The following is an 18,199-nucleotide window of genomic DNA, read 5'->3' on the forward strand; positions in this document are numbered from 1 at the left end:
GGGGGGGGGGGGGGGAGAAGGAGATGATGACGTGGCAATACGAGGATCTTTATCCGTTAGACGTGGAGGCCCCCCCCGAAATATATATATTTTCAAATGTAAGAATCCCACAATTGTTTTTTTTTTTTTGTAAACAAGAATCCCACAATTGTTTTCAAAACGATTTTAAACAATCGTAAGCATTATATGTGAATTTCATCTGTAATGAAAACGGGATATACGAACACACACCCCATGAGAAAGCTACATCCATTCAGAGTCTCCCGAAGTGTTGAAGATGATAACTACTTTTAATTCCACACAATCTAACAAAAGATTCAAAGATCAAATGAAGTAAGAGCAAGTGAAAAGTTAATAACGAAGCTTGCTCGTGTCTCTCTACACAACCCAACACCTCTAAAATTGCTTTCATCATACCAAGAAAAACAGATGCCGTATCGGTTAGTCGCTGTGGCAGTTACTTCCCCTGGCTCAAGCGTCCTCTAGCTACCAGAGGCCGTATCGGTTAGTCGCTGTAAGCCACCAAAAAACTTTGCTTCGCCTTACCAGTTTGGTGGTGCTTCCCATCTCCTCGTCTACTTAAAACTTCTTTATTATATTATCTTTCCAAAAAAAGAACTAACAAAATCCTGTCGCTACTAGTTCAACCAATGAGCTTAACAATATGACCTTGAGTTTATAATCTACTCTTCAAAAAGATCGCGCTAATTCACAACCTTAATATGATACTACTCTGGAAAACTTGTTCATGACTCAATTTTCCATCCACGCTCAGCCAGATCTTGAATCACACGCTTTGCAGCCTCTGCATTATCGTTAAGAGGAGTGTAACTCCACTTCTCAACCATCTTGACATATATGACAATACAACGTAGAAGTTAACGTCAGTATTCTATTCACAAAAAAAAAAACAAAAAACAGAGAAGGATGTCGCAGATTAAAGCTATCAAAATGTGGAGTAGAGACTATTAGAATTACATTTTCTTTGCCGGTTAAAGATCGAACAGCTCCTCTTTCATGAAGGCTCTTCTGAAATTCAGAAAATTTCCATGTACACAGTTCAGCACCCACAACATACACTGGCTTCCTGCGTCGAGAATGAAGTTTCAGTATCATCTAAAGAATGAGGGAAAAAAAAAAAAGGTAGTCGTTCTCTTGAACATACCCCGTAGTACATGCCTCGCTCAACATACTTATAGAGTCAGCCGTTATGATAAAAGCATCGGCTAAAGCTAGATGCCCCATATGCGGATTAGGTTCTGAGAAACGGAAGAAGAAGAGAAAGCATCAAACTTTGACACTGATAAGCTGTTAATAACAACAAATCTTCACCTTTTCCATCCCAAATGTAGACTTTCGTGTTAGACCTCAGTTCTCTAATTATGATCTCTTTGACCTGAAGAAAGATTGAGAAAACATGATGACCATATCCACTCCAAATGAATGTGATATTCTCTAGAGAGAGTTCTACTTACCTTCTTAGGTGTTCTTCTTGAGAAAGATATTCTTAGGCTTCCACAGCTCCAGAGGATACTCTGAAGCATACCACACAACTGCTTAGCGAGATCAACACCATACAAACAGTTCCCTACACAAAATTAACAAAGGTTTAAATTAATCACAGTTATAATGACAACTCAAGTTCAGGCAATGCGTGTGATTACTTGTAGATCCTCCGATATTAACTACAACCAAAGGTTTTGACAGCGAGGCAAACTCTTCCTTCCATTCCAAAGCAGCCTTTCTCAGAGTAGATGAGTCAACGTTGTGAAGAGCTCCAGTAGTGAGAAACTGGATACCATAAATTCAAGCTTGTTAACAACTGGTTGTCATCAAAACGCCTTTTAATGAACATCGAAAATGACACGTACCACATTTCTACCTGGAGGTTCACGTGGAGTCACCCATGGCCTGAGAAAGAAAGGAGTTTGCTTCTTCCCTTCAGGTGTTAAAGAGAAGTAATCATGACGAGGTGTGATCACTAGATCAAATCTCCCGAGACGCGACCTTGGATGTTGCACCTGAATGCACAATGGACAACTAACTCAGCTTGCTAATCCAACCACATCACAAAGACAAAGTTAAAACAAGAATCACATGGGAAAATCTGCTAAAAACCATCATAAAAATTGTTTTTTTAAAAGGAAGAGACTTAACCTGAACAACAAAGACATAATCCATAGCTAGTCGTCTTATGGAGCTTGCGACAGAGATAGTATCACGACCAGATGCCACCACTAACAAAGGGCCACTCCTATCATAAGACAAAATCTTTAAATAGACAGACATAGCTGATTCAAGATCAAAGCAAAAAACTTGTTTTCGAGAGCAGATTAAACTGTAATTCTGAAGAGCAAAACCAAGCTAATATACTTGTCAAACGTACGACGAGACATGGCAGCAATCTGCTTCGCATCAGCCACCTCAAACACATCCTTGATTCCTAAAGACATTTTCAGAAACAAATCACTACCAAACATCACTTGCTGTGTCTTTGATTTCACTAAGCAATGTTCCAAAGTGTAAATAGCAGTGGCACATTGGAATTGTACCAGATCTTCTGGAACCCGATTCATTTGCTTTAATGGAGAATCCAGAACATATACAGCTGATGAAATGGCCAAGCTTTTTGTAAAGAGAGATAGGAAGCCAATGAAGCCACCTATAGATTCCTCCTCTTGGCCTAGCTACACTCTATACAATAGAAACAAACTCATAAACATTCAAAAATGGAATAAAGAGCCAAACTTTCGATTCTACGATGAAAGAACAGTGTTTTCTGGATGGAGATTACATAGTAGAGGTGGCGATCGAAAAGGCCTAAGGATCGAATAAGGCCGATGCACTGATTCTCCGCGCCGGCGCAGCCGTTCCCGATCACAATAGCTCGCTTCACTACGCCGGAAAGTCCTCCCTGGGGATTCTCGGAGGGACCGGTGACGGCTAGTTCCGGTGACGGTTTTGGTCGCATGACGGTTGAAGAAGTTTCTTCTTCTTCTCTGGGAAATTGAATATGGCAACGAACCGAAATTGAATTATGAGGAGAACTAATTGAAATCGGAATAAACCGAAAACCAATTTAAACCGAAAAATGGCGCCGAGTGGTTTTATTTTTGTATGGAGTCGAGTTTTGAAATGTTTTTTATTCAAAAAGAATCGAGTTTATCGAATTTTGAAACTAGTTTCAAGAATATATAAATTGTTATTTATAAAGTTAATGTTATATTATGTGATTTAATATATTATTTAGAGAAATTCCTTCGGATATTATTTTTTAAGTTTTTGTCATAAAAATAATTTAAAAAAAAAAAAATGATCAAAATAAGTTTTATTAAAGGGTAAAAATGTATTTTTATCCTAAGTTTAACTATTTTTGGCGAAAGAGTTTCAAATTTAAAAATTAAAAATCTCAAAATAAAAATGAGACTATTTTGGTCATTTTTTTTATTGATAAAGACTATTTTTGTGACAAAAACTTAAAATATTTGAGAGAATTGTCGTATTATTTATCTTATATACCACTTAAACTTGTGTTTCTTTTTTTTTGAACTTTAACCTTGTTTATATTATGATTTTACCTAACGTTTTCCTATAAATCTGGACTGTTACTACTTCAACAAATCAATAGTTTTTTTTTGTGACATGAACAATTAATAGCTGATGATATCATAACATTTCATAACATTTATATGTATAAACACAAGGAAGTTTTTACAGAGAGAAACATTCATTTAAACATGGCCAACATTTTTGTGCTTGGTCTAGGGGGTATTAAATTATTAGAGCTGGCATTGATAAAACATACATATACAAACGTAAAAGAAAACTAAGGCAGAACGGTAAATGCGACTACGCCACTGAGTGCCGCTGCAATAGCTCCAAACACAAATCCTGGTAGGTTTCCACCTCCAAACCACGAATCGAACGGTCCAGATCCAAGTGACACCACCATTTGTGGTATCACGATTGCCAAATTTAGAACTCCCAATGAAAGTCCTGTACGTAGAGTTTGCTATGTTAGAGAAAAGCGACACCCTTTTTTAATTTGATAATATCTTAATATTTATGTTATAAAAAAATGAATAAAATCATACGTTTTACTTAATAATGTAAATTTAGATGAAAAGAAGAAAAAACAATACCTTGGCCGGCGCCAGAGCTACTTGATATTATGGAAGCTAGTGCGAAGGGGATACTGAAAGTGACCTATAATAATAATACCAGCAAAATGGGTTAATATGACTGACGGAATAATTAACGATTGTAACAAGAGAATGGGAAAAAGACAAGTTGGAGACTTACAGCTAGTGGAATACCAAGAAGAGCAAAGAGAGTCAATGCCCCAGCTCTAACGCCACCGGTCGGACCGGCGAATTCACCGGCGGTTTTCCGGTGATCATCCGCCAACTTTGTAACCAAAACCGTCATGCCCAAACACACTGCTAGGATAAAGTTCACAACTCCCCATAGCCGTTTAGCTCCGCCCATTTTCCTACTAATCCATTCAACACCAAGCGACATGAACCCAAGAACGATCGCGTTTAACATCAGTCCCAACGCACCAACGTGTACTCCTTGGTTATAAAGCTTCTTCGAAATTTCGTTTCCTCCCGAGTCTCCACCGTACACCTCACGACCCATCCAGTCAGTATCGAACAAAAGAAAAGGGAACCAAGCGATCCAGTTTAACGCCGTGACTATTATTAACATCCACATGGGACGCTCCATCACCTTGAAGGCTCCAAGGATCTCTCCGAAGAACGGAGTTTTCACGTCTGTGTCTTCTTTCTCCCATTGCTTGTCTTTGACGTAGTAGAGCGACACAACGGTGAGGACCAGGAGGAGAATGATGGAGAGGAAGAAACAGCTCTTGAGATTCGCGCAGTATACATCGCACGCTTTAGTCATCGTGAACGGAAACATCTTGTGGAGGTTGGTGTACGACCCCGCCGCGTACCCCAAAATGTTTCCGACAGCCATGAAGAACGAGAAAAACGCGTTTGCGGTCCGCGTTTTCCTCGCGTCCCCCGCGGCTAAATCTGCAAGGAACGCGCGGCAAGGTCCTTGGAGAGTGTTGTTGGCTACGTCCAGGATCCAGAAACCAAGAGCGAAGAACCATATGGCACGTACCTTTTTTTTTTAACACACGTTAAATTTGTTCAAATAAAAAAAAATATTGTTGCAAAGAATGTAACTGTTTTTCGAATAATATGTACCTTCACAGTCTCGTCGAGTTTGTCTCCAGCTAGCTTGCCGAGATCAGCGGCGTACCCGATGAGTAAACCAGCGACGGCGACGAGGATGGCTCCGGAAGCGATAAAGGGACGGCGACGACCGAATCTTGAGGTGCATCGGTCGCTGTAGTAACCGACTGTTGGTTGTACGAGCATGCCGGAGATGGGACCACATAGCCAGATGAGGGAGGACCACTTGTGTGGGATTCCGAGAAGCTGAACGTATGGAGTCAGGAGAGATAGCTGTAGAGCCCACCCGAACTGTACACCGGCGGCGATAGAAGATACGGATATGATTTTTCTAAGCGGTGATGGTTCACCAGAATGTACCACCACCGTGGAAGACGACGACTGCGTCTCTAACACCGCCCCATTTTTCGCGTCTTGGAGGGAACTCATGTCGACTTACAATTTGTTTTCTTTTGTGTGTTTGTGATGGATGAGACGAGAGATGTATATAGGGAAGGTGAAGAGGAGTGTGATCTTTGATAACTGTCGAACATTATATTTTTGGAATGTATAACATAACTGAATATTCGTTTGAAGTTGCATCACAGCTGTTTTGTGAAGTAAATATTTGTATACAATGCTGTAACTCACATATCCTTGTTAGATAATTTGTTTTATAATAATGGTAAAGTCAAAACGTAATGTTGGTATAAAACTATAAACTATAAATACTGCATTAACAAAAATCCGTTACTTTTTAATCCATTCCCATCTAATTATGTTGACATGTAACAGATATTAGTGACAAAATCCAGTTATTATACTAACCTATCTAACGCATATATATCCTTGTTAGATTTGTTTTTATAACAGTACTAACATATTTTCCTAAATCATTCCATCGAAATGTTTTGACACGAGACACTTTACTTGTGTGACATTTCCAGTAGTATCTTTGTGACGATCATGTTATATGGGCTTAATAGAACATGGGCTTACGATGGGCCTTAAGTTCAATATTCAAAAGCCACGTAGGAGGCTGGATTAGGGCAGAACATGTCTCCCATATATAAAGCTTACTCGCTGCTCTTGTCTGAATTCCTATGGTGTATTCGTAGCGAATTAGGGTGTATTTTTTAGAACGATGTTCTTCTCATTTGTTAAGCGCGCAGCCCTTAAGATCGCCTTCCAAAAAAGCTCAATGGAAGCGTGTCGAGTCATAGCTGCGCTATATTGAAAAAAACCATAGGGTTTGTTCTTTAGGGTTCTCCTAAGCAACTCATCCGCCTTTTTTCTTCCTGATTTTTTTTTCTCGGCACGAGGCCGTTTTCGTCATTAGGATCTGTAGTCACCTTTTCTCTACTCTCTTCGGATATAAATTTAATATTTTTATCTGCTAGAGATGTTAGCGTTAGGGGATTTTCAGATCCTAATTCGAGTTTACAGTATCTCGTGCTTTATAATCTGGTTGAATACATATTTTTATTTGTTAAATTGTTTTTTTTTTTTTTTTTTTGGAAAAGGGTGGAAAATGAGGAACAAATAAAACGTGAATCAAGACATTAAATGTTTTGGAAAAATGTACCAAATTTTGCTTATTGATATTCTGATTCCACCATAGTTTTATCAATTGATTTGTTTTTTTTAGTGATCTCTCTGTTGCGATTCCATAAGGGGCTAAAGGATGATTCTAAGAACTTTAAACTTTGTCAACGAATTAACTCACCTTTTTTTTGTAACAAAGAAATTATTTTCTAGACAAAGTTTAAACTTCTTAGCATCATCGTTTAGTTGGGGAATTTATGTTGGCGAGTTGTGTAGATTGGTCTGAAAGCATCAAAGATTATTCGTTACATTATCGGTGATATGTTATAACATGTATAGTATTTTTTGTAGTCAGCTCGACTCTCAGGAGCTGAAGATTCTTTCGTTGAATAACTTAGATGGTTGAAACCCGGAGTAGACCAGTACGATTATTGATGTTGTTAGAGATTACATTTAATAGTTTTCGTTACATTCTTATCTCATTGTTAGAGTATACATTTAGTAGTTTTCGTTACATTGTTAGATCTTCTTCTGTAACCTGGCTGCTTGATTCTATTCACTTTTATATCTATTGTTTTGCCGAGTTCGAAATCTGCAAACTTTTATTCACAAGACAAGAACAAACAAAATAAAACGAAAAGGGAAAGTCGCACCATGGATTCCCAAATCTTTTATTTCTAAATACTAAGATAAAATCATGTAAGTGTCGATGTTTACGGCTACTTCACTGGAAATTTTGGATTTGATAATATGTGAAAATGTGACCAAAATCGGGGAAAATTTGAAAACTGAGCTTACTTCATATGACGTTCAAAAACTAGTAATGAATCTCTTGTATTGTTTACTATGACGTTTGTTGCATTGCATTGCAGCACTCGTCCTTGGAAACTTCTTCTATTGCTATCTATGACTAACTAATACATATAAAGCTTTCTGATATTTGATTGTGTTTGCTTGCATCATGGCATGCTGACTGGTGACGACGACAAATCAGATGCGTGGATTATTGCTACTTCTTTGTTCCTAATTTTTTTTTTTTTTTGTCAATCCAATTTCATTAAAACAGCCTAAAAGGTTTGTTTACCCCAGGCGGGCTTAGAACATTAAGACCCATAAACAAAAACATAAATTTACAACATTAAACCCAAAAGCATGAACCGACACTATTCAAGAAACATGATTAATTTTTCGGCCTCTTAGTAACACGAAGTGGACACATGGCTTCCATGCGCGAGATGAAATTGTCGGCGCCGCTCCGCCACTGGTCCGCCGTAGCAGTGCTCCTCTGTCTTGATGTACTTTTGTGACGATCCATACTCAGTTCCGGTGCCCCGTTCTTCCCGATCTGAAGATACTTTCCACTACAACCGCGACCTCCTAATCAGAGATGCCCTCTTTCACCGTTGATTAGGACCAAAGAAGCTTTAGTCAACTTGAAGAAAGAACATTCGTTGGACCGCTATAAGCGCCAACTCTTCTTGATCTCCTTCGAAGTGACTCCAAAAATCCATCAAACCCAATCAATTCCAGATAGTGATGCTTTTCTAAACGCCATATATGGCTAAATCGACAAAAAGACTGATTCTCTTTGTAAATTGATTAAAGTGAAACGGTAAGAAAAGAAATTCCGATTCATTGGCCATCGGGATTCAATTAAAACCAGTGGAAAGTAGAATGTTCTTCATCGAAGATAAAAGAATTTGATTGAGGTTCAGCTTCAAAGAAGAACAAGGAAACACAACAAAACATCGTCTAGCGAAGACGTAAGATCCGCAACGGAAGAAGATTTCGGCTAACCCGAAGAAATATGGATCTGTAGAATGCATCAGAAAAACAAAATAAACAAAAGAGGGTGTCGACCGACGGCAAGAGTGCACGCCGGCCACCAAAAGCTGTTTTAATTTTAGAAGAACCTAGAGAGAGACTGTTCCTAATTTAAATTAGTATATATTTAACATTTGTTGTAAGGTAATCAAAATCCACACATATTGCTGAAACATATCATAAACTTCTAATGAAAACTATTCTAAAAAGGCATTCTCTATATGTAATCCATTTATACATATTTGATGATTTATTTTTTATTTTTCATTTCCCAGTGTTATTATATAGTATATTAACCTAATTAATGATTTCATTTTATAAGTTTTAATTTATTTTTAAAAAAATTCTGGAGTAATTCTAATTATTAAAACTGAAGTTCAAAATAATACTTGTCTATTTTTAAGTGATTTTTAACATACTTTTTTCCTAAAACTAATTCTAAACACTCCATTTATTATATTTTCTAATTAATTCAACATCATTTATTACAAAGTAAAAACAGAACTTACATATTTTAAAGTGTTTTATTGCATTTTCTTTTGTTCACTCTTCCTAACCTTTTCATTAATTATATTGAATATAATAATTCGATATCTTTTATTTTATGTGTTAAATAACGATAGTAATTTTATATGTTTAAATTAAATTGCTTTATTCGTGACAAAAATTCAAACCGGTTAACAAAAAACTTTTTATATTTTACATAATCAATTATACATGGACATTCAAGTTCAAATCGACTTTTTTGGATATAATATTTTTTAGGTTTTAAAATTAAACTTCATTCGTATAGTATAAATTTTTGGACGTGGTTTGAGTCGGATACTTTCGGTCCATGTAAGTTTGTAAGAATCCAAAAATATCTAAATAAACTATGCATTTAAAATTGCCGATAAACAATATTTGTTTAAGTAAAAATTAAAATCGGGTCAAAAACTCTAGTTCGGTTTAAAGATAAAAGTCTGATAGAGAAAGGGAAAGGGAAGGGGCCACTTTCTGTGGAGAGAGAAAGGGAGAGAAGAGAGAGAGAAAGTAGATCTCCGGCGTATGGCCGGCGCGTGAGCGTGCGTGCCGTCGCCGGAGACCATCGTCCTTAAGCTGAAAGTATCCGCTTGTGTCTCATCCTCGGTTCCTACAGCATCCGCCTTGCCTGAGCTCTGGCCAGCCATCACATGTGGCGTTCCTGTACCTGGAGTGGAGACGTGGAGGTTGGAAAGATTGGAGAGGTGAAGACGATCGTGTTTTGAGTTTCTGAGAGGTGGAGGCTACGATAGCTCTGCCGCCGCCGGTTTTAATCGCTGAGAGGCGGAAGTTCCTTCAACTTCGCCGTCGTCGGCTCAAGCTTCCGGGAGGTGAAGGCTCCGTTAGTCTTACGTCGCCGGCTTCAGGTTCTCGGTGTTGTCTGTTTGCTCGAGTATGGGTTATGGTCATGGTACGAGAGAGGTTCTCGGCCATTGATCTCTAACGGTATGAAGCTTCGCCGTCGGATGAGATCTTTATAGAGGGATGAAGCTCTTCGACAAGGTTTCAGGAATGTGAAGAAGATATTTGGTTTCGGTGGAGGCTTGAAGGGATTATGAGCTCCGGCGAAACGAGGGTTTCGATGATTGGGTACGGCGGCTTGGTGAGGCGGAGCGACGCGTGGCGCATTGGCGGTCAAGATCTCCACACGTGTCTCGTTCCAGCCTCCTCGACGCACGCGTACACGAGCCTGTCGGTGCTGGATTTGAGTTTTGGGCCTCGGGCGTGTTTAGCTTATTTGGGCTTCGACCATTGTTTGTTTGTAGCCCGTTAGTATTGTGGGCTTTTTGTATGGTTCATCATGAACTTGGACTTCGGCTGCTGGGCTTGACCCGTTCTTTTTGTTAAAACAAAATTTGATGGAAAAAAAAAAAGATAAAAGTCTGATGACCTCTAATTGAACGAAAGCTTTCTTGCTTGTGCACCGAAAGTTAAACCAAACACAAACACGTGAATAAACTATTGCGAGTAAAAATTACTAAACCAAGCCACTCTAAAGGAGAGAACATTGACTAAACCGGGTTTTATCGAGCTATCGGGTCGTTGGTTGTTGGTTGATGGAGAGCAGCACAGAGCAAGCGAGGAACGTGATGCAGAGCCCCAGATCTCCGTCGTCTCAGCCCTATTTGTCAGCTTCCGTCACCGATCCCGTCAAATTAGGCAATGGCGTTCAAGCTTACATCTCTTACCGAGTCATCACCAAGGTCTTATTCAACCCTGATTCTTAGTCTAGGGTTTCCTTGTTGTCGCGATTCTATCTAATTGGATGATAAAGAAGCTCGAATTTGTGACGAATTGTATTAATTTTGAGGCAGACGAACTTGCCGGAGTATCAAGGGCCGGAGAAGATTGTTATCAGACGGTACAGTGATTTTGTGTGGTTGAGGGATCGGCTTTTCGAGAAGTACAAGGGCGTTTTCGTTCCTCCTCTCCCTGAGAAGAGTGCTGTTGGTAAAGTAGCTAACCTTTCTCTACTTAGAACACATTATCTATTTTGACTCAAAAGAGATATGTTTCTCTATCTGTAAAGTTGATTGATGGTTTTGAGAGAGTATTGTATGGAGAATTTGTTATCTTGGTTTCCTTTGCTCAATTAGCTTTTGGTTAGTTATCAGTTAAGAGGTTTCTGATTACCATCGTGAATGTAGTTTAAGAGATGCTTTGTTGATGATGTATATACATGTCTGTATCTGTGAAATTGATTGATGGGTTTCAGAGAGTATTGTATGGAGAATTTGTCATCTGGGTTTCCTTTGTTCAATTAGCTTTAGGTTGGTTATCAGTTAAGAAGTTTCTGATTACCATCATGAATGTAGTTTTTTTTTCTCTTGGCGCTCAAGCTCTGTTAGATCTTTAGTACAGTGGGTGGAGTCAACAATATGGTTGTTAATAGTATTAACTTAATACTACTTTTTTTTGGCAGAGAAATTCCGCTTTAGTGCTGAATTTATTGAAATGAGGCGAGCAGCGTTGGATATATTTGTTAATCGGATAGCGTCACACCCTGAGCTTCAGCAGAGTGAGGATCTCAGGACCTTTTTGCAAGCTGATGAAGAGGTAAGCGACCTTGTCTCTACATTTCTGGCGATTTTTGTGGTTTTTTCACTTAAGAATGCTAATAAATTGCATGTACTGCGTCCCTGAGGGACTGTACTTTTTATTTTTGGAAGGTTTTTTTTTTCTTAGGATTTGACAGTTTACCTTTCTTTTCAGACAATGGAAAGATTCAGGTTTCAGGAAACTGGTATATTCAATAAGAAGCCTGCAGATTTTATGCAAATGTTCAGGGTAAGCATTCCTTTTTCCTGACCATGTTAAAACTGTTTTCAACATCATACAAGACCCAGCAGCATATACATGTTGGGATGCTATTAGGAAGTTCAATCTAAATTTTAGCTTGTGGAGCCAATACTGGACTCACTTAATATGGCATTGTTCTCTGTCATTTCTTGCCTGTAAGTTAAGTTATCTGTGAGAGTTGAAAGCTTCCATTTTGGTTACTTAACTACTAGGACGTTTATTATGAAATTAGCATTTCTTGCCAGTAATTCTTCACATTGTTATAACTATAAGAGTTACAAGCCGCCATTATGGTTTACTTAAATATAAGATTGAAATCCAAACGCAAAATAAAGACTTAGTAAATGTGGAATTTATTTTTGAGTTCCTTTCATTCTTCTCGCTATGTTTCATGCCCTTTGTTAACTTTAGGGGTGCTCTATTATCTTACAGGATGTGCAATCAAAAGTTAGCGATGCTGTCCTCGGAAAAGAAAAACCTGTGGAAGAAACTACTCCTGAATATGAGAAGCTTAAACACTACATTTTCGAGCTTGAGAACCACTTAGCCGAGGCTCAAAAGCATGCGTATCGCCTCGTCAAGAGGCATAGAGGTAGTAAAAATACATCACAAGTCCATCTATAACGTCTCTCTCACACATTCCATTCTTTCCTTTGCTAATCTCTGTGATGGATCTTCAAATTTGATTTTTCTTTTTTTTTTTAACCTGATGGCAGAGTTGGGCCAGTCACTGTTGGATTTTGGCAAGGCTGTAAAGCTTCTTGGGGCTTGCGAGGGTGAACCTACAGGAAAATTATTTTCCGATCTTGGCACCAAATCCGAACTGGTATCGATTAAGCTCCAGAAAGAGGTATGTGTATTGCCACATTTGCATATATGCTATTATCCTACTTCTGTTGTATGCTTTTATAGATCTACCCGTACACTATTTGTAGGCTCAACAAGTCCTGATGAACTTCGAGGAACCCTTGAAGGACTATGTTCGTTATGTGCAGTCGATTAAGGTGAGTTCTCCAGCCTTCGCCTTTGGGATTGGATTCTCTTGCCTGCTGCGTTTTACTAGTTTTGGACACTACACATAAAACTCGACCCTCTTGTTTCTGTTTTGTGTTTAACCAGGCAACCATAGCAGAACGAGCCACTGCATTCAAGCAACATTGTGAATTGGCCGAAACAACAAAGTTAAAGGAAATAAACCTGTATGATGATGGCTTCTCTCTCTCGTGTCTGTTCTCTACTATTGGAACATTCTATTAAATTTTCTCTGTTGTTATTGCAGTGACAAACTCATGCTCACACGCTCTGACAAAGTAGGAGAAGCTGAGATCGAATACAGAGAGGTAACAACTCCAACTTAATCTTTCTCTTGAAGACATCTTTTTGGTGCGTTAACTCGATAATAATAATAATGCAGATGAAAGCAGAGAGCGAGGAAGCAACGATAAGATTTGAGAGGATAGTGAAGAGGATGAATGAGGAGATAGTGAGGTTCCAAGAACAGAAGACGGAAGAGATGGGAGTAGCGTTCCATCAGTTTGCCAAAGGACAAGCCCGCTTAGCAAACGGTATCGCTGATGCTTGGAGAGCTCTTCTTCCCAAACTTGAAGCTGCTTCTTCTGCTTGAATAAAAAAAAGACTTGTTTTTGTGTGTGTTTTGGTTTTCTAACAATTTCTGGTGTTTTGGTGAACTCCAACTTTTAGTTATAAACTTGCCTCGTTTCCTTCCACTTGTAAAGATATATTGTATGCTGAAGTCTCTTAATCACATACAAATATTTAAAACTGAGGTTTCTTCTTTTAAATCAAGATTTCATGATAACTACATTATAAATCAACTAAATTATACCAAAACTCGGTAGCTTTTATACAATCTCAGCTGAGCTTCAGTCTTTGTTCATGTGATGCCACTTGGATGTATGGAATATTTACTTTCCGATTTATTGTTGTATAAATTGAGTATAAATTAAGTTAGCTACTGGAACAACAAGACAGTTTGGCCGAGTGGTCTAAGGCGCCAGATTTAGGCTCTGGTCCGCAAGGGCGTGCGTTCAATTCCCACAGCTGTCACCCTTTTTGTTCGTTATGGAATTTTACGTTATCCAGGGGTCTTTAAGTCAATTACTAAACCCTATTTTTATTAAAGTAGTTCGTCGCCGGTGATATTCCACTAAACCTTAACCATCTGCAGCTATGGTAAACCAGTTTCTCTAAACCTATCTTCTACTCCATGGATACTTTTCTTGTAGATAGTAGTAACTGGGTGTGCTCTGTCTCTCTCTCTCTCTCTCTCTCTCTCTCTCTCTCTCTCTCTCACTCTGTATGTGCTTATATGTATATATAGTCGAGGAGAAAGACAAGAGAGCCCAAGGAGGAAACTGTGACTCTAGGCCCAGCTGTCCGCGATGGTGAGCAGGTTTTTGGAGTTGTTCATATCTTTGCTTCCTTCAATGACACATTCATTGTAAGTTTCTCTTTGTCTTTTTTTTTTTCTTTTTTCTTGAATACTCTCATTTACGTTAAAATCTTTATTACAATTTTTTTGCAGCATGTGACTGATCTGTCTGGAAGGGAAACTCTCGTTCGTATCACTGGTAAAGTCCCCTATCCTTTTTATATGTTAATATTTTGCAAAAAGGTCTTACAAATTTACTTAGATGGATTTGTTATTAGATGATGCTTTAGGGTTAGAGTTGTATTTCTCGGGGTGATGAGTGTGAAAATTGGTTGCAGGTGGAATGAAAGTGAAGGCTGATCGTGATGAGTCCTCTCCTTATGCTGCTATGCTTGCTGCTCAAGATGTTGCTCAAAGATGCAAGGTTTTATTATATCTATTATATTATATATATTTAGAGCTGTTTTTGAGACTTTTTTTTTGAACCGTGGTTACAATTGTGATTTACCTCAGGAGCTTGGCATTACAGCTATGCATGTGAAGCTCCGTGCCACTGGAGGGAACAAGACCAAGACTCCAGGTCCTGGGGCTCAGTCTGCTCTACGAGCTCTTGCTCGTTCTGGCATGAAGATTGGTCGCATTGGTAAACATTTATCTCTCTCTCTCGTTGTAATGACAATTATTAAAAAATAAATAAATAACTTATTCCAATGTGTTGCAGAGGATGTGACTCCAATTCCAACTGATAGCACCCGTAGAAAGGGTGGTAGAAGGGGAAGACGTCTCTGATTTGTTTCTTTCTCACAATCTCTCATTTGGTGCTACTTTCTAATTCCCCGGAACTCTTGTTGCTATTGTTTTAATAACTTTGCATTTCATTTCTTTTATATGATACATCACTGAAGATGTTTAATTAAAGATAAAATTAGTCTGAAAAAATCTATTTAGTTGTTTAGCTAACCCAATTAAAAAATAAAAACGAAGAAAAAAATAGGACAAAGAAACACACGAGGTTCTAAAAGAAGAGAGACAACAAATAAAAAAATTTCGGTTTGCATTTAAAATTTAAAAGATGTGTGAAATCAAAGGGTCTGACCCTTGGCCATACAAATAACACTAGGGACCGAAGAAAAATTATTAGTCATAAATGGTAAAGAAAAAAAAATTTCTTCTTAAATGGTATAATTTTTTAGGAATGATAAAAAATATTTAATGTTTTTCTTCATTCATTTTACCACCGTTCAAATTCAAAGTAGAGAATGTAAGATACATGGCAGAAGGAAAATCTTATTACAACGCTAGGGCTGGGCAAATAAACCAAACCCGAAAACCCAACCCGAACCGAATCCGATCCGATAAAAATGAATCTAAACCGATCTGAACCTGATGTAAATACCGAATGGATCTTGTTTTGTGGTATTTCGGGTTATGGGTATTATCCGAACCGAACCTGAATCTAAATGGATATCCGATAGAACCCGAAACATTCAAAACCTCGAAAAGATCTTGAACCAAACATGATCGCAATTCCTAATATGTATCCAAAATACACTAAGAAATATTGAACATCTAAAATACTTATCTATTACATGAAGGTTGGTGGTTCTATTACATGAAGGTTGATGGTTGAAGATGGCCGTTGAATCTTGAAGTATTTAGATTTTGTTTTTGTTAAACAATGTTTCTCATTTTATGAGAACTTGTTTTCGTTTTATGCTTTTATTTATTTGGTTTTCTTTTTATCAGTAAATATGTTTACTTTTCGTTTGATTATAAATGATCACGGTTGATGTTCCTTATTTTTGAATCGATTTTACTTCAGTTTTGGTTACAAAATAGGTACAAATCAGATATTTTAAAACTGAAAAACCGATTTTACTCATGTTTTGGTTATAAAATAGGTAAGAATCAGGTACTTTTAAACCGAAAAACCGATTGGGACCCGAACCCGAAAGTATATTGGGTTGCCGGTTCTTTGAAGATTTACTAACCCCGACCCGAACCGGTCCCGAACCGAACTTTCATATAATCCGAATGGGACTGATTTTGATAAACCCGAAAAATCGAAACCCGATTGGGACCCCGAATGCCCATGCCTATACAACGCATTGAAAAAAAATAAAAGGTACAAACAAACATGAAAAAGTAAAACAAGTCTAGAAAGTCAAACCCGAGCCTTTTAGTTCCTCATCAATGATCATGTCGATTTTGTTCTCCATTTCGGGAGTTAGATAATTTTTCCAGCCACCAACTTCTCCTTTGCGGAAAAAGCTATTGTGATCGACGTTCGTCAGCGTTTTCCCTGTTCTGTTGACCTCCAAACCGCTCAAGTTATCAACAGGGCCGACTCAACATTGTTAAGAGTCCTAGGGCAAAATTTTTTTTTTACATTTAAGATTTATATGCAGATAATGTCAGTGTCTTGCGGCTGAAAATTATTCTGGAAGTTGATGACAGCTTGGAGAGTGTTGTAGTAATACCAACATCCTTGGTACTTGCAGAGCTTAACTAGTGAATCTTCGTATGTAGGAAGTGAAGAGATCAGTTTCTTCACTTACGTTGTCGTCTCTCACGTTCATATTAAGCTCCTTGTCAGCCATTAATTATATGCTTTGTTGCAATAATATGTATGTCTTTTTCTTTCTTTCTTTGGTTGTTGTCACACAAAAATATGTTGGCTCCAAATGCTGTAAACTGATCAGTTTTAAATAGTATTTCCTTTGTTTCAATCTAATTGTCCTTGTAAGATAACCGTATGTTTTATATTTTTAATGCAAAATCTATTAACAATATTCTCTAATTTTTTTATTGAAATAAATATGGTTAGGTTTACAGGTAATGATGATTTTATTTCAAAAATAAGTAAAATTAAATGTTTTCTTAATCAGTGTGCATAAACCTAAAACGGAAGGAATACTAGGGTTGATAAAAAATAGTACAAGATTAATTAAGAGCTTTTACAGCTAAGCTCGAGTAAAAAAATAGGTTCAGGGAGCATCTCTGGCCGGCAAAATTCAATTTTCTAAATTGCAGATTATTATTATTATTATTTTCTTATATTTTGTCTTAGGTAGTTAAATTTTAATTTTAACAACAGACTAAAACCATTATTAGTTACTTTATTAGTTGAGATCAGTGGCAGAGCCATCTGAGGGAGAGGGGGTCAACTGACCCCTATGAAATTGATAAAATATAAGTTGTACACTGAAATATATTGTTGTTATTGTGGCAAACTGGTTAAAAATATTTGGTTGACTCCTATGTTTTGAGTTCAAACTTCACATATATCTTTTTTTACCTAAAATAAATCCATTATGACCCTATAAAATGCAACCCTAGCTCCGTCATTGGTTGAGATGCTGAACATGTTGGAAATGCTAGGAATCTGATGAACATTTTAGTTTTAGAAAAACTATTATAAGCTAAGGTTTTGGGTTCTTGTCACGTGAAACAACGTCTAATCAGTGATCAGGTAATTAGTGAGTTTTCATTAAAAACCAGTTTACTACTCCCTTTGTTTCAGTTTAATTATCGTTGTTGAATAAAACACTACAAGAAAACATAATCTTAACGAGGGCGATTTTCCTTGTTATTTCGTCGTAAAAGAGGCTTTACGACGAATTAGCGAGGAAACGCGTTTGCTCGTTACACGTCCGTCGTAACACATATTTCCTCGCTAATTCGTCGTAACTTAGCGAGGAATATATTTCGTCGTAAAGACGAAGTAGAACGATTCGTCGTAAAGATGTCGCTACAATTCCTCGTAAGGGCGTCGCTACAATTCCTCGTAAATAACTCGAAAACAGTTCCTCGTAATCTACACGTAAATACCTTGAAAGATTTTCCTCGCAAAATACACGTAACAACCACGAAATGATTTCCTCGTAAAATGGTCGTAAACATTTCCTCGTTATTTCCTCGTAAATAATTCCTC

The 18,199-nt window shown here is 37.7% G+C and overlaps 4 protein-coding genes and 1 non-coding gene across 5 annotated transcripts; 3 read left to right on the forward strand and 2 right to left on the reverse strand.

Moving 5' to 3' along the window:
* Window positions 1-269: 269 nt before the first annotated feature.
* Window positions 270-3,010, reverse strand: LOC106316378 (mitochondrial fission protein ELM1). Its single transcript, XM_013754253.1, has 11 exons — window positions 2,795-3,010; window positions 2,553-2,694; window positions 2,374-2,443; window positions 2,158-2,254; window positions 1,872-2,021; window positions 1,665-1,791; window positions 1,476-1,588; window positions 1,333-1,396; window positions 1,166-1,259; window positions 979-1,087; window positions 270-848 (listed from the first exon to the last, which is right to left on the reverse strand). Exons 1-11 carry the CDS (start codon window positions 2,969-2,971, stop codon window positions 747-749), a joined length of 1,245 nt encoding a protein of 414 aa, XP_013609707.1. The 5' UTR covers window positions 2,972-3,010; the 3' UTR covers window positions 270-746.
* Window positions 3,011-3,746: 736 nt separating this feature from the next.
* LOC106316117 (putative sucrose transport protein SUC6) lies at window positions 3,747-5,705 on the reverse strand. The gene is made up of 4 exons (XM_013753986.1): window positions 5,217-5,705; window positions 4,303-5,130; window positions 4,143-4,206; window positions 3,747-3,996 (listed from the first exon to the last, which is right to left on the reverse strand). Exons 1-4 carry the CDS (start codon window positions 5,631-5,633, stop codon window positions 3,827-3,829), a joined length of 1,479 nt encoding a protein of 492 aa, XP_013609440.1. The 5' UTR covers window positions 5,634-5,705; the 3' UTR covers window positions 3,747-3,826.
* Window positions 5,706-10,497: 4,792 nt separating this feature from the next.
* On the forward strand, window positions 10,498-13,562 carry LOC106313335 (sorting nexin 1). Its single transcript, XM_013751128.1, has 10 exons — window positions 10,498-10,777; window positions 10,889-11,024; window positions 11,497-11,630; window positions 11,787-11,861; window positions 12,306-12,465; window positions 12,590-12,723; window positions 12,809-12,877; window positions 12,993-13,072; window positions 13,153-13,213; window positions 13,288-13,562. Exons 1-10 carry the CDS (start codon window positions 10,631-10,633, stop codon window positions 13,495-13,497), a joined length of 1,206 nt encoding a protein of 401 aa, XP_013606582.1. The 5' UTR covers window positions 10,498-10,630; the 3' UTR covers window positions 13,498-13,562.
* Window positions 13,563-13,860: 298 nt separating this feature from the next.
* Window positions 13,861-13,940, forward strand: TRNAL-UAG. Its single transcript has one exon. It is a non-coding gene; the product is annotated as a tRNA-Leu (tRNA).
* An 87-nt stretch (window positions 13,941-14,027) lies between these two features.
* LOC106316917 (40S ribosomal protein S14-2) lies at window positions 14,028-15,144 on the forward strand. The gene is made up of 6 exons (XM_013754779.1): window positions 14,028-14,066; window positions 14,215-14,334; window positions 14,419-14,464; window positions 14,604-14,689; window positions 14,779-14,908; window positions 14,987-15,144. The coding sequence occupies exons 1-6, from the start codon at window positions 14,064-14,066 to the stop codon at window positions 15,052-15,054; spliced, it is 453 nt and encodes a 150-aa protein (XP_013610233.1). The 5' UTR covers window positions 14,028-14,063; the 3' UTR covers window positions 15,055-15,144.
* The last annotated feature ends 3,055 nt before the right edge of the window (window positions 15,145-18,199 follow it).

The sequence above is a fragment of the Brassica oleracea genome, chromosome C9, assembly GCF_000695525.1.
Source record: "Brassica oleracea var. oleracea cultivar TO1000 chromosome C9, BOL, whole genome shotgun sequence".
NCBI lineage: Eukaryota > Viridiplantae > Streptophyta > Magnoliopsida > Brassicales > Brassicaceae > Brassica > Brassica oleracea.